We start from the raw sequence: 16,540 nt of genomic DNA, 5'->3' as shown, positions 1-16,540 counted from the left end.
CAGTGTAGAGGCAACAAAATGATCACGACAATGGCAGGACACAGACTGAGGGAGAGACAGAGGAGCATGGGAGCGTGGTGGTTTGGTGCAAAATGACCCACGAGCATCCGCACTGCTACACTTTCTGGCCGCAAACGGAATCTTGGCTCCAAAGAGGGGCAATCCGTGAATCTGCAAGACCCGCAAAAGTTGAATCCGCAAATATGGAGGGCTGCTTGTACATGCTAGGGCTGTCTCATACAGGACTGGTGCACTGGTATTCGCAGGGGTATTTTTACAATATGTCGGTGGGTCTTCTGGTAGATCATTAAAGTCTGTTTTTATGAAATTCAAATCCTTAACCCCTTAACCGCGAGGATGTCGGGATCATGCCATGCCCGTCTCGCGGGGATAATCGTGCTCTGAGTGACTTTTTAAAAATATTTGCCAAAAATCAGTTATTAGTCCTAGAATATTATAATTATATATGCATATGGTACATACTCTCAGCTTTCTCCTGGGATGTTTGTTGAGCTTTCGTCCTCTACCGTAGGACTTGTGGAGACTTCTGAAGCTGGGTAATGAAGTCTCTACTTTACACTTCCCAATACCCCGTAATATGGCTACCACTGCCTAATATTATCACTACAAACACCATTCTATGAATTTCAAGTAGTTTGGAATCCATATTAAAAAAAAAAAAAACTGTGAAAGCAATGTAAATTACGAACATATACGAGCTTTCCACTCACACTCATTCGCCGCTGGTATTCTGAGGCGAAGCTGTCATTTATTATTCATAAACACACTCACACTTTATATTCCTAGTACCTTATACACTTATTTATATATACAATATTTATCCATAAGTTTCCTGCAGTACTAGCAGTTTATTTTCACTCCACGCATTCACTTTCTTGTTCAGTAAACTAACATAGAGAACGAAGCTTTCGCTTTCACTGTCATTGCTCCAAGTATTTATACAGTACTCATATTCTTATACTACTGATTATTTACATTTCTATTTACATTTTCTATTTTATTTACATTATTTACATTTCTATTTTATTTACACTATGTTATACACTGTCACTTGCAGTAACTTATGAAACTATTTTCCACAGTATAATTATACTTACATTCATTGCTTTCACTTGCTATTTACATATTATTTACATTTCCACTTGCAATGTTTTAGAACTTGGGACACAGAAGCGCTCGTACTGGGGGTTTCTGTCACCATTTCCTCCACTGCTTCATCCCACGTGTCAATGATCGTAGTCACTGTCCATCATAATCATTAATAAATTAGCCAGTTCATGTTCCAGGGCAGTCACTTAGCCCTATACCCCTTCCCACACGAGGTTTAGTAGGGGTAGAGGTCACAAGGCCCTTTGCAGTGGGCTCAGAAGCGGCAGAAGTGGACGGGCGCGAATCAGATATGGTTTCACCTCGAAAGATGACAGTAAACCGAATGATGTGGCATATATGGGCAGGGAAGGGTTGACAATGTCAGCGTGGTGACAGCGGCTAATTTATATGCTATGAAATGATTGGCAGGAAATCTAGACAATACATAATAAATTAGGTAGTTCCAGGTGAATGTAAATATCACTTAGGCTTCTCTTCCTTTCTTATATATATTTTTATTACGAGAATAGGTCATACAGGATATATCAAGGGGAAATAAACAGGGAAAATTAGCAAACGAGTGCACGTGGGGTGTTGCCAGGTGATAATTAGCCCATTCCAGATGTATGGCAGTATTAATTACCTTTTCTCTTTCTTTTATATATTATTTTGTATAAGAATAGGGCACAGGGCACATTTCAATGGATAAAATGAGTTGAAAAATCCGTCCAGGATTTGCATAGCGCGGCGCGGCTGGGCAGGTGGGAGGAGAAGGTAATGGAGGAGAGGTGAGGAGGGGAGTCAAGGATGGGGGAAAAATGGCTAAACTGTCAACAATGGATGGGAGTACAGATGACATTAGCAGTGCTGACTATAGCTGGACACTGGTAGTACTGATAGATGATACAAGCCCTGGACACTGGTAGTACTGATAGATGATACAAGCCACCACTTGAAAGCCCAGGCGAATTCAAAATAACACAGAAGCACAAAAGTGACGCCTCGTTGTATGATCCATTGTGCCCGAGCATCACGCAAGTGACATCCCGCGGTTAAGGGGATAAACTCTTCTCTGCCCCAGCCAGGATTAGATCCTGAGGTCATTTGGACTGCAGGCCACCCCTCTACAGATTCAGCCACTGCCTCCCCCAAAGAGTTAACTGTTACTCCCAGTCCTTCATTTAAGCAACAGGTCAACTCTGGAACTGTCTCCCTCTGTCTGTATTTCCTGATGCCTATGATCTCCAGTCTTTCAAACGCAGTGTGTCCAGGCATCTCGAAATGAATGATCTTGAATTTGGCTCTCTCTTGTATTTTGTTTTTCTCTTGGAGGGAACTCTAATTGCGGGCTCATGGCCTTTGGTTCCTTCTTCCTTGCATAAAAAAAAAAAAAAAAACTCCATTGTAAATAAAAAAAATTGCCAATTAAATTTTCTTTGCTACATACAAAGCTGATATGCAAGTTTTCCCCATTATACGCTACAACTTATATGAAAACAGTTGTAATACAGTATTTTGGACTGTATCCTTTACTTATAATTAAGCAATGAAGAAAGTCAAATTGGGGAAAGCCCCAGGAATTGATGGAGTGTGAGGTGAAATGCTGAAGCATGAGGGAGAGATAGTAGTAGAATGGATGTGGATGATGTGCAGATTGGCCTGGGAGGAAGGGAGAGTCCCAGAGGATTGGAAGTCAGGTATAATTATTCCCTTGTACAAAGGGAAAGGGGAAAAAGAAGTGTGTGGTAATCATAGGAGCATTTGTCTTCTTAGTGTAACAAGAAAAGTGTATGGTAGGATACTTATTGACAGAGTTAGGGAAATAACAGAGGAATTAGTCGGAGAAGAACAGGGAGGTTTTAGGAAGGGAGGAGGTTGTGTAGATCAGATATTCGTTCTTAGATCTTTAGTGGAAAAGTTTCTAGAGAAAGGAAAGAAGCTGTATGCGGCCTTCATGGATTTGGAGAAAGATTATGACAGGGTGGATAGACAAGGATTGTGGAAAGTATTAAGAATATACAGGGTAGATGGGAAATTGCTGAATGCTGTGAAGAGTATGTATGATGGTGCTAAGGCTGCAGTGCGTGTGGATGGTGAACTAAGTGAATTTTTCTCTCTGAAGGTTGGGTTGAAACAGGGATGTGTCATGTCTCCATGGTTGTTCAATCTGTGCATGGATGGGGTAATAAAAGAGATACGAGGTAGGGCAGTGGATGTTGGAGCGGCCCTAGTGAGAGAGGGTAGTGTTTGGAAACTCCCTGTACTGTTGTTTGCAGATGATACTGTGTTGTTATGTGAAGACAAAGGGGAGCTGCAAGGCTTGGTGGATGAGTTTGGGAGAGTGTGTAAGAAATGGAATCAAAAGGTGAATGTAGGAAAGAGTAAAGTGATGGTCTTTGAGAAAGGTGAAGTCAGTGAATGTACATGTGAGGCTGGATGGTGAGGAAATGGAAAATGTGAGTATGTTTAAGTACTTGGGGAGTGTGATGAGTAGGGATGGAAGTTTGGAGGATGAAGTGCTTGAAAGGGTACAACATGGAAGAAAGGTTGCTGGTTCCTTGAAGGCAGTGATAAGAAACAGGGAAGTGAACATGGAAGTGAAAAAGTTACTACATGAAAGTATTGTGATACCAACTCTAACGTATGGAAATGAAGCTTGGATAGTTGGAGGGACACATTCAAGAGTGAGAGTAGTGGAAATGAGTTATTTAAGAGAAGCCTGTGGAGTCACATGGAGAGACAGGCTGACAAATGAGGATATAAAGGAGCATTGTGGTGTGGATGTGGATGTGATAGGAAGCGTTAGGAGGAACACACTGAGGTGGTTTGGCCATGTGGAGAGGATGGAGGGTGAGACTGACGAGAAGAGTGTATGTGAGTGAGGTGGAGGGGGGGAGAGGGAGGGGGAGGCCAAGGATGAGATGGAGGGATGGAGTGGAGAGGTATATGAGACAGGGTGTGTGTGAATTGGGAGCAGGGCAGTGAAATGGCGGGCGACAGGGCGACGTGGAGGTGAATTGTTTGTGGCCACCCCGTGCGGGATTATGGCGTCTGGCACTAAATAGATAGATATAGATAGATAGATAGAATACTACCTGTACACTCTCAAACAAAAGTTAACAACCAAAATTTTGCCTGCACTGTGTCCTGCCTTCCATATTTCTCACTTTTGCTCATATATCTGATAGTATCCTTCCTTCCAATACTGCAATTGTGTGCTTCATATTTCCATACCATAAAAATGGCTTCCATCACCACAGTCAGCAGGAATGTCAGCGAACTTTTGACTAACAGTAAAATGGGGACATTTTTCACATATTTCACCACTTCTACACACCTCCCTCTGTTGGCTGATTCTGCTAAACTGAGAAAGCCTTGAGATGTTTCTCTGTAAACAGGTGATTTCATTTTTTATATGATCCATTGGAAGGAAAAGTCATGAACAGGTCTTAAGTGTGAAACAGACACAGTGGAACAGAACTGCACTGGTAAGTGAACTTTTGTCTTTTGTCTCTTGAATCTGGTTGATGCATTATTTAATTTGCTCTTGTTGCTACAAGGCAAGTTTATGCACTTAGAAAGACATCTTTTACTCTATGGGGTTCATGAAGAGTGACCTACATCTACAGTTTGAGGTCTATCCTAAACTATTTACTAAGACATGTTTTTTTTTGTTTTGTTTTTTTGTGTCCGACTTCTGGGCATAGGCTTCACAGCCTGCTCTCAAGGCCCAGTAGTCCTCCATACCATACACCTTTCTACATGTCACCACTTCGGCGCTAACACCCACCGTCCATATTGAATACATGCAAGGGTTGTCTCATACAGGACTGGTGTATTGGTATTAGCAGGGGTACTTTTATGACATGTCGGCGGGTTATCTGGTAGATCAGGAAAGTCTGCTTTTATGAAATTCAAATCCTTAAACTGTTCCCTGCCCCAGCCGGGATTCGAACCTGAGTCCATCAGGACTGCAGGCCGCCTCTCTACCGATTCATGTGGCACCTGTATAACTAATAAATGGATCCCTGGTGTCCAGTGGGGTACCGTATGGGTATTGCAACCAGATGTGGCCTATAAAATTTAAGTCTAAGGCAAGGTTGGGTTTACTGCTCACATACTGCCACTCAAGGACAACAGACTAATTGTTCTTGATTTCAGTGTCAGTTGAGTAGCCTAGCTATGGACCCCTATGCTCCTGATGGGTTAACAAAGCTCTAATACTAAATTTATTTATAAGGACTGATTAACAGGATAGCATAACAATGACTGAATGATGGCAGATGACAGTGATGACAAGATGGCAATGATGATACTGACAGAAATAATAATGATCCAGTACCTCTTTTGACTGAACAAGGGCATGCCAGCTGTTGAGTTTGGAGTGAGCATCATGAAGGTGGAGAAGGGAGGGAAGGAAGCCCCAGTTCTGCATCTCTATCTGGCTCCTCAACAGGTGGATCAAAATGTCACACTCATACCTGTAATATCAATCACTATGAATAATACATAATTCGTAATTCATCCATCCATCCATCCATCATCCAATCCTACGTTGTCCCGTGAGGAGCGTAGAAGCCCGGGGCTAGGCAGTTGGTCCTGACATTTAAGATGAGAGTGACCAGCCTCACTCATCCCTGAGTGGCATTATATGAGCAATAAACCCCAATCATCCCTTGGATATAAACCTTCACCGGTTCAATCTGACTGGAGCACAATAATTACCCACTAAACCACCAGGCGCCAAAATTTTGTTATATGGTTACCACCCAGCGTAGTAAATGGTTTCCTGGTGTACAGGAAACCATTTGGCTTGTCACTCAGTGTAGAGTCACCCACAGGCAGAAGGGAGAGGAAAGAATGAAGGAATGAAAGACAGAAGAGGGAGTGTAAAGTCACTCGTAGGCAGAAGGAAGAGAAAAGAATGAAGGAAAAAAAAGAAGATGGAAGGAAACAAGGATGGAGGAGAGGACAGGGCAGACACCCGAGAGCAGCACTACACTGAGTGAGTGGATGGTGGGCGCCCCCACCTACCACAACTTCGTAATTCACCGTGTACATTTTACTTCACCTTAAAGGACAGAAAGGAATAAATGTGAGTTACAGTATGTGCTGGTACTCAAACACAGCAGGGAGATGGCCACATTGCAGTTTAGCTTTGTGAACTATTTTCTCTCCTGGGATGGAAAGTTTCTGTGTAATGTACTGTAGTTCTGAAGAAAGTTTATGAAGAAGGATAACTGTTTGGTTAACCTGACAACTGCTGCATTGGGCTTTCTGGTCTACCTCCCCATGCAAAAAAAAAAAATAAATAAATAAATAATAATAATAATAATAATAATAATAATATTAATAATAATAATTTTTGCTTATATGAATATGAAAGAGTGCATGGAAAAATATAGGAAAAACATATATGTGTTCATTATTTACCTTAGGTCAGCCGTGGTGAAGTAATGAAGTTGCACATCTCCATACTAGTACAGTAATAGGGAGTTATTGAGCACGCGTGGATGGTGGCAGGAAATGTGGGTGGTGATGGAAATAGCTCCAGTTGAGAAGCCAAAAGGCATTAGAAATGCACCCACATTAACCCGTCACGTCCCAACTGATTTTCCACCACTGACTCCCCCCAATCCCGACCAATTTTGGAAAAAAATTTTTTTGGCTCAAACCTCTGCTTTTGGTGAGAAACATAAAAAATTCATAGATAAATCGCTCACCTGAGGTTTAAAATACTCGATACAGCTAGCAGTACTCCTTACCTTACTGGGTTTTTTATCAGGCTGGCTCCAAAGAAAACGAGTTCTATGGGAGGGTAACTATTTCACACCAATCATAAACGGTATTTATTTATTTATTTGGTACGAATTTATATGTGGTACGAGTATACTGGTTTTCACACAGTAATACAGGCAATACGAGCATTGTTTCACTCGCTAACACATCAATATACCTGACCTTTTTTGGTGACATTACCTGATCATCATTTCTGACTGTTTCTTCCTCTAATGCTATGTAAACTTTGTCCTCCACATTGTCATCAATTGGGGAATCACTCTGGCCCTGTCTTTACTGGCCAGGTCACTGATAACAGGTGAATTGCCGAGACAATGGCATGCAGGGGGAGGGGGAGGTCATGAGGGGTAAGGCATTGTCCCTGCCTGGCATCTTGTAGAGGAAGGTGTCCAGTGTATACGTACCAAAAATCACGCACGAAAATTGAAAATTGTGCAAATTATGAACCTTGCAATTGCGCGACGTACTGCTACGTCGATGGGACTAGCTGTGACAAAACGTTGCGACATGCCCATACATCGACAGGACGCCTCGGGTTAAAAAAAAAAAAAAATGTTCATATGATGTACGTAGCAGCTACACGTTTTCCATCATATGAAGTACGTAGCAGCTATCGTGTTAAAGATTCTGGATGGCTGACATGGTTATGTTTTTGTGTATTGTACTGCTGGGTGGCGGAAGGGTAATATTTTAGAGCCATTTTTTTATAATTCACAGAACATTTTACTTTTCATTTGTCTGCACAAGAATCAAGCTTACTGTAAGGTGCTGAAAAACTGTTTGAAACTGAGGTTGAGGAAAATGCTGGACAAGGAAGAAATTTATGTGGCATGAGAGACATGTGGAATACTGTTTTAGTGGAAGTGCAAGAAAAGGAGGAGAAGTGACACAGAAAAAAAAAAAAAAAAAAATACTGATAACTTAGCCTAGAGATGTGCCTACTACAGCCATCTATCTCTTCTTGGGAGTTTTCCTGGAGGAAGCAAGGTGTGTGAAAGATGATGATGATGGTGAAGGCAATTAAGAATGAATTTTTGTATCATTATTAAAGGCTTCAATATGCTTGCATGCACTGGCCTCGGTCACCTAATGGTGGGTCTCTACGCTGCTCGATCTCTGGCAGCCTCCCTATTCAGTTCCCCATCCCTGAGATCACACTTTTATGACCTCATCCCAGGTCTTTTTTTTATCTGGTTCTCATAACCCTAACTCTGACTTTCACATTTCTCATTTTCCATTCCCAACTGTCATCCTCCATGCTCTCCAGATATCCAAACCATCTCAATATATCCCTCCTCATCACAACACCAGTACACTCTAGTCCCATCCTTCCTCTCAAATCTTCAGTTGTAAACTTAGTCCCCCCTGGCCTTGCATTCAAGGATGCACCACACATCCACCCAATCACTGTCATTTCTGTATATCTGAGCCTACAAACATCCTCTTCCCCTACTGCCCAGGTCTCACCCATACCGCATTTCACTTCTCAACATGCCACATAGAAAGATCCTTTAGAATGGAGGAAGAGCTCTTTCAATGTCAGGGGAAGCAACAGTTCCCAGAACCTTTTCCAACCACTCCTCACTCTAGCCACAGAGCTAGCTCCAGTCCCACCTCCAGCACATAACATGACTCCCAAATAACAAAACTCTTCCACACACTCAAGAGACTCCCCAACAAGATCAATCCTTTCATCCCTTACAGTCTCCACATGGTCTCCTCAGGACAACCACACACATGAAATCTGCATTATCTCACAGTCTACCTCTAATACCACTATATCTCTTATGCACCCACTTATCACAAACACTGCACAAAATGGAATTACTTCCCATGCCCTTGTGAAAAAATGTGCATAGCCACTCTCCCTCTGCTCTGACAGTACTGCAACCAGCCCTTGATACCATCACTTTTGTTTTATCTGCATTTACTTTTCAGCCCTTCTGCCCTGTACCATCTCTCCACTTCCTAAATCTTTCCTCCACCTCCCTTTCACAACATCTAGTCATCAGCATACAATATCTCCCATGGAAATCCATTTCTGAAGTCATGTAAGAGAGCTTCAAGCACCATGATAAACGAGAAGGAAGTCAAGACTGACTGACCCCCTGATGCACACCAACATTCATGGAAAACTCATCACTTGAATCTCCATTCACTCTCACTTGGATGCAAGCACCTACATACATAGTCACAAACCATAACTACTCTAACCAGCCACTCCTTGATACCAAATTTTCTCACTTCACCACTTCCCTAGGGACTGTGTCAAGATTCTTCTCCAAATCAACAAGTACAGATCCCTTTTATTTCCTATATACTGTATATATGTTTTCCTGAAGCTATCGGACAATGAATATGGCATCAGTTGTCCCTATGCCTGACATAAAGGCAAACTGTATCTCATCAGTATTTACTCTCTCCCTAAACATACCTTCTAGAACACTCTCCATTACCTTCACAATCTAGTCCAAAAGTTTTATTCCTTTATAATTTCCTCTCCCCAAGCCATCACCCTTCCCCTTGTAAACATTTACAATCATGTTCAGCTAGTCATGTGGGCCAAAACACTTGTATATAATTGTAATTACCAATTCAGTAACCAAACCTACTCTTACGTCTCCTGAGGCCTTAAATATTTCAGCAGTCAACCCAGACACACCTGCTGCCTTCCCCAACTGCATCCTGCCTGTTGCCTTGCTCACAGTAGCAGCATCAATGGATGGACAAGGACCAAACACTGGATCCACTGACTCCAAACCTTGCCTGTTCCAGTCGCACTCCTCATTCAGCAACCGGTTATAATGCTCTCTCCAGGCATCTTTAATATCCTCACTGTTCACCACTACCTTTCCTTCATCATTCTTCACACACTGCTCACCTATCATACCGTATCCCTATTATCCCTCTCCATCTGATCTGCCACCTTAAATATCATATTCTTCCTTTCAACACTATTTAGGTTATCCAGCAAATGTCTCTGAGACTCAGATTTTGCTCTGTATACCTCCTTTCTAGCCCTAAGCTTGGTAGCCAAGTATTCCTCTTTGCTACCACCTCTTTTCCATTCCTGGAAAAGCCTTCTTTTCTCCTTACATGCAGCTCCTACACCCTCACTCCACCACCATGTTACCTTATGTCTTGGAGGGCCCCTTGTCCATCCACACACTGAATCAGTAACTCTCAGGCCACACACTGAATCAGTAACTCTCAGGAGACTGTTTTTTTTTTTTTTTTTTTCTTATAAGCAAGAAGAAGGAACCAAATGCCAGGAGCCTGAAAGATTGTTCCCTCCAAGAAAAACAAAAACAAGATAACAGAGCCAAATCTGAGATCCATTCATTTCAAGATGCCTGGATACACTGCAACTGAAAGACTGGAGATCACAGGCAATAGGAAATACAGACAGAGGGAGACAGTTCCAGAGTTGACCTGTTGCATGCATGAAGGACCAGAAGTAACGGTTAACACTTGCATTAGAGAGCTGGACAGAAAAAGGATGAGAGTTTGTTGCTAGATGGGTGCTATTGTACTGTTCATTAACACCTCTGTCAACAGCTCCATGTTCAGCCACAACTCTATTCATTTTGCTATACTGTAGCAGGAATCTCTTACTACTTGGTTTTTCAACTTCTATATTTTCCTCCGAGGTGCACAAGTCCTCTTCACCAGCCACTCCTTAAGCACCATGTCACATATCAATAACCTGTGTTGCTGCACACACCCTTCACTTCCTATAACTTTAACACCCCTCACCAACCTCCAATCAGCCCTCCTGACCAGGATATAGTCAATCTGGCCACTATTTCCCCCAGTCTTGTATGTACGGTAATCAACCTACTCTCTCATTTCCTGAAATGCATGTTGCACACAATCATATTCATTGCCTCCCCAAATTTAAGTAGATAGGATATTCAGAACTTTACAACAGTGCTATAGTTGAAACCTGCTTGAGCATATCTGAGACCTGGACATGAAATTGAGAATAGCAACATGATATGGAGAGGGCTACTCACGTGAAGTTTGTCTTTATGGGTGTGAGGATGGGGTGGTGGAAATTGCGACTGTTGGTGGTGCTAATCTCGGTCAACTGACACACCAGCTCCTCAAAGTTCATCAGCCGGTTCGTTGACATCTCAACCAGCTTCTCATAGCTGCACTTGTTAAGGAAATACTGCCATGCCTTAAATCCCTAAACCATCTGATCAAGTACAAATGAAAAATGAGAAAGTTAAAGGTACATAAAGTGCTTCAAACATTATCATCATCCTCTTCCAAAATCCATGGTGATAGGAAGAAGAAAAAACTCCATATTATAAAAGGAGACTAAATGGAATAAGAAGGATGAAGCTGGAAACCCACCAACTCCCATCACATCATGCTTTCTACAGCTCACAGGCTCACAGAGGAATATCTGTTATAATCTTCTTTCTGGAACAGCTCAGATTTGTGTAGCTTTCCAGTCAGCTTACTGTTGATGTTGTTGTTGTTACCCCAGTCTGAAATGAATGGGAATCTGATGAACTACAGAAATCTGGGCACCAGCTAGGTGCTTCCAGAGGTCTCAAGTTGAGATATTTTGCAGATCTGTCCGTGCTGTGAAAGCTGAGTGCATGAGGTAATAAATGTCTTTTGTATAAGATTCAATTATAGGGAGGGTACAGTGGGTAATTTGTGAACTGAATTTTGTACTGTGAGTGTGAGGTGCGTTGAAAATGATGTGATATGAGGGAGCTGCACAGCTGGATTATTTATAAGTTATATTTTGTGTTGGTACTGAAGCCCTCAGTCAAAAACACTTTATGTTGAGCTATGATTCTAATAAAAGGATACAAGGTGATGAGCTGGAGTCGAGCCTTGATAAACAATACAAGGTGAGAACAGAGGTGGCGCAGGATACCATCATTAGCCACGCTGCCTGGGGTCGCTGAGGTGCTACTGCCATTATTGTTGTTATTGTTATTATTATTGTTGTTGCCGGGCCTCCTTCGCTCAGTACCCATCTCAGTGAGCTCGGAATTCAAAGCCTCATAACTGGCACGGACTGAACTCTGGGGGGAAAAATAATGTCCTTGTTACCAGTTGCCTTCTTTTATGTTATTAATTCACAACAGGTTAGCGGTAGGTGGGGAAACTCACCATCCACTCACTCAATGTGGTGCTGCTCTTGGGTGACTGCTCTTTCCTCTCTTCCTTCCTTCCTCTTTTGTCTTTCTTTTCTTCATTCTTTCCTCTTCCTTTAGCTTATGGGTGACTCTACACACCTTCTTCTGTCTTTCTTTCCTTCATTCTTTCCTCTTCCTTCTGCCTATGGGTGACTCTACACTGAATGACAAGCCAAATGGTTTCCTGTACACCAGGAAACCATTTACTATGCTGGGTGGTAACCATATAACCAAATTATGGCACCTGGTGGTTTAGCAGATAATTAAGGCGCTCCAGTCAGATTGAGCCAACATAGGTTAATATCCAAGGGATGGTTGGGGTTTACTGCTCACATAATGCCACTCAGGGATGAGTGAGGCTGGACACTCTTATCTCAGGTGTCAGGACCAACTTGCCTAACCCCGGGCTCCTACGCTCCTCATGGGGCAACACAGGATTAGATGATGAAAAAAAAAAATCACAATAAGTCAACAACTGCCTGTTAAAATTCTATTGCTACCTATACAGCAAGACAGTATTGTGATACCAACTCTAACGTATGGAAGTGAAGCTTGGACGTTGTTAGAAGGACACAAGTCAAGAGTGAGAGCAGTGGAAATGAGTTAAGAGGAGCCTGTGGAGCCACATGGAGAGACAGGCTGACGAATGAGGATATAAAGAAGCGTTGTGGTGTGGATGTGGATGTGATAGGAAGCGTTATGAGGAACACACTGGGGTGGTTTGGCCATGTGGAGAGGATGGAGGGTGAAAGACTGACGAAGAGAGTGTATGTGAGTGAGGTGGAGGGGGGAAGAGGGAGGGGGAGGCTGAGGATGAGATAGAGGGATGGGGTGGAGAGGTATATGAGAGAGGGGTGTGTGAGTTGGGAGCGGGGCAGTGAAATTGTGGGGGACAGGGCGACTTGGAGGCGATTTGTTTGTGGCCACCCCAAACGGGATTGAGGCGTCTGGCAATAGATAGATAGACAGACCTATACAGCTGACTTATCAGTTCCCAAATGCTATAATCTCAGTTATATGGAATAAGTTTTGATAATTTGGAACACATGTTTGATTTTTTACAGGAGCTGCCTGTAATGATAAATATAATACTCCATTTGAGGCTAGGTTACTACTGTTAGGGAGAAAATTTGGAATATTCATCATCCAGGACAGCTTCAGTAGGATTATTTTGTTTAACTGAGGGTTTGGGTAGTCTGTTTACACAGCACCATGTGAGGGATTGCCTTCAGCCCATGACAACTGAACCCCCAGGTGCTTCTATCCCTGCTCAATAACAACTCCCACAACACACTATCCTCCTAAATTAGTTGTTAATAATAAAACTCCTGGAACTGGAACCAAGTTTTATCATCATCATCTCTCATGCCTTGTTCCATTTTGGGATTTTTACCTGGATAATACTCTACAGTACTGCTTCAGTATTATACTGTATGGTACTTCTGTAAATAATAATGGTAGTTACCACTTCCTTACTTAAGGCTAAATTATATATCCATTCAACTCAACTTCCATTAATTTTTGGAATATCTGATACAACTTTAACTTAGCATACCTCTTTCCTCAAGAAACCCTTTGCAGTGAGGAAGGAAAGGTTCATGTAAAGCTTTTCCACAGTGGCCAGCTGAGCCACACATGAAAGTAGTGACTGCCACACCACTGACCCACTGAATCCCCGCACATCACGCTCCTTTTCCTTTAAAAAAAAAAAAAAAAAAAAAAAAAAAAGACAGCTGTCAGGTATTAGTTAAGCACAGTATTGTAGTTACAGTAGTTCTGATCTGGCTATCTACCACCCAAGACATTACATAAGCACAAGCACAACAACAGCATTTCTTCATTTAATACTGGTGTGTTCTTAACAACTTCTATGTTGAGTGAACATAAGTGTAATGCTGAATTATTCTCGGCAATTTAAAAAATCATATTAAGGCTGCAGATAAGCATAAATTTATAACTGATGCTACGGCCAGCTGTACCTCATTTGTATATACTCTACTATGCTGTACTGAAGTATATGTTCAAATTCATAAATAAATAAATAAGAAACAATTTATCAGTATAAAAGCCAATGTGCTAGTGTCATGTGCTTCAACCCTCACTCTCCACTGTCCATCTTGTCAGCCTAGTACAGTAGTGAACAGTGGTAAGTTACTGTATATAAAAAATGAAAAATGTGTTAAGCGATACTGTACTACCCATTTTCCCTGCAACATCCACAGTACAATGCTCTATTATTACTAGTGTACTGTAGAGCTACAAATACTATTACAAGTACTGTACTAGTACAGGCAGTTCTTGCTATAAGTCAGTGACTTGTTTCAATGTATCAAAACTTTCTCCATACACTGTAGTTGGTACAAGTGTTGTAAACTTGGGATTAACTGGCAAAACAAATTCTTTAGGTACCAATGGAACTTTAATGGGTAATTATTCTGCAATTTACTGTGGACATAATAAGAAAAAAGTTACTTGTAACAAGGACTGCCTGTATTGTTGCTTTTGTGGTCTCATGCTATTCTGGATGTCAAACTGGTGGACCGCAAGTTGACGTTCCCCCTCTCTGGCAGTTCACCATCCACCTTTCAGGGGATAGGGAGAGTGCTGAAGGACATTTTTAACTGTGTTGTCTGGTTATATCAGTGCCACCAAGTGAAGGCATCCCTCTATACTGCCACACTGCCTGTGCTGCAGCACTTTAACCAACACTTACAGCCTGCTCCTTGGCCTTGTCATAGCTGAACTTTGAGAAGTGAGCCAGCAGACCTTGCAGAATTGCCTCCTCACTCTCAGCTGACTGCTTCCCTGATGCCATGATATTATAACTGAAAGAAAATAATATACAGCATAAATAAAAAAAAATGTAACAAAAAGCAGCATATCGGTTCAGTGGATTACTGGCCATTCTTGCTATAAATAAAAGCTGTTACAAAATAATACTTTTTCCTTATAATTCTTACTGTACACTGAGGAAACTGACAAATTAGCTTTATATGTTTCAATAGAACTTAAATGGGAAATTTATCCATGGTTTTCTGTGGACATACTGGAAAGAAAAAGAGAGAGAGAGAGAGAGAGAGAGAGAAGGGTTGCTTATAATGAGATCTTACTGTACACCATGTACAAAAAAATCTACCTGTCCAATACTATACAGTACTGTACTTGCCAACACTTATGAAACAGTACCATAGCAATGAGAATTACAGTACCGGTATATATTTAACCCTTAACCCAAGCTCCAGTGACAGTTTTCATTTTTATCTGGTCACCACCACACAATACTGGTGAAATACGAGGGATGTCTCTTGTACTGGAAGGGTTTATAAAGGCTGTATTTAACACCTCCAGTTTGAAAAATATATCTAAAGCTGAACAAAACTGTCAGGAGATATCATGAATATAAAGATATGTCATGCAACAGAACAGCTTAAATCATAGGGGCAACTTTTCTATTTCATTCTGGCTATGTCAGACAGCTTTCCTCACCACTGGTAAACATCACAAGATCTGAGGGTTAACTCCAGGGGAGAAAAAAAAAAAAAAGTTTCTACATTCTTAATGACCAAAACTAACATATATAAACTGTCTTGAACTTAGGAGTAACATCTTGTCATCTAAGAGTTAACGCAGTATATTATGCTACACATTATTAGTCTGTTGTACTGTACTATAAACTCAGTACTGTAAGCAACAGATTCCCCTGTTTGGTAATTATAATTAGTAACAAGGAACACTTTACTGCAGTCATTAACAGTCACCACAGACAGGCAAGTATTCATTACCAAATTCATTTGACTACTTTGGCTATGGTACGGTGGCTGTGAACACTCCCCCACCCCCCCCACCCACACAAGCTGGGGAAAAATGATAAATATGAAATTAGAAACCAGAAAGGAAGGCAGGAGAGGACTGCAGTAGCATATGTCCTCCCTATGACAAGGGCATGGAATGAGGCTGAATACTGACATGTTGTCAGACATGGTTAGACAACTACAGAAAGTGACTGAGAAAAGCAACAGTATAATCCTGATGGGCAACTTTAATTGTAATTAGGTGAACTGAGAGGAATGGGACTCAAGAGGTAGTGAAGATTCATGGGGCAGCATAATGTTAAATAGCTATAGCAATGAATAATGTAATGACCTAGTGGCTCAAAAAAAGAGACAAGATTTAGAAGTGATGACACACCAGCAAGACTAGATTTACTGCTAACCAAAGAACCTGACGTAACTGAATCTCTGAAATATCTGTGTCTTGTAGGAAAGTGTTCATATAGTGACTGAGATCCAAATGATACTGTAGAAGGGAATGTGGCACCAAGAGATAAGCTATACAGGCATGGAAGGTATAACTCTGGGAAAGAAAACTTCACAGGATTGAAGAAAACTTTCGAAGAAGCAGATTGGAGAGAATTCAGAGAGGCAGGTGAGATGCAGATGAAGTGGGATACCTTTCTAGGCCTTTAT

The 16,540-nt window shown here is 41.6% G+C and overlaps 1 protein-coding gene across 1 annotated transcript in view; it reads right to left on the bottom strand.

Annotated features, from left to right (window-relative positions):
• Positions 1 to 16,540, bottom strand: part of LOC145391198 (KICSTOR subunit 2-like) — a 45,579-nt gene that overhangs the window by 20,130 nt on the left and 8,909 nt on the right. Inside the window, exons 2-6 of the mRNA XM_080265876.1 lie at positions 14,788 to 14,899; positions 13,630 to 13,770; positions 11,743 to 11,960; positions 10,926 to 11,063; positions 5,453 to 5,591 (exon numbers count right to left, since the gene is read on the bottom strand). Of these exons, the coding sequence (XP_080122002.1) occupies positions 5,453 to 5,591; positions 10,926 to 11,063; positions 11,743 to 11,960; positions 13,630 to 13,770; positions 14,788 to 14,889 (738 nt within the window). The 5' untranslated portion in view covers positions 14,890 to 14,899. The remainder of the gene's footprint in view (positions 1 to 5,452; positions 5,592 to 10,925; positions 11,064 to 11,742; positions 11,961 to 13,629; positions 13,771 to 14,787; positions 14,900 to 16,540) is intronic.

Source organism: Coenobita brevimanus, chromosome 17, assembly GCF_032717465.1.
Source record: "Coenobita brevimanus isolate Jiangsu-jjx chromosome 17, ASM3271746v2, whole genome shotgun sequence".
In the NCBI taxonomy this organism is placed as follows: Eukaryota; Metazoa; Arthropoda; class Malacostraca; order Decapoda; family Coenobitidae; genus Coenobita; species Coenobita brevimanus.
This window is presented reverse-complemented; position numbering and strand designations above follow the sequence as displayed.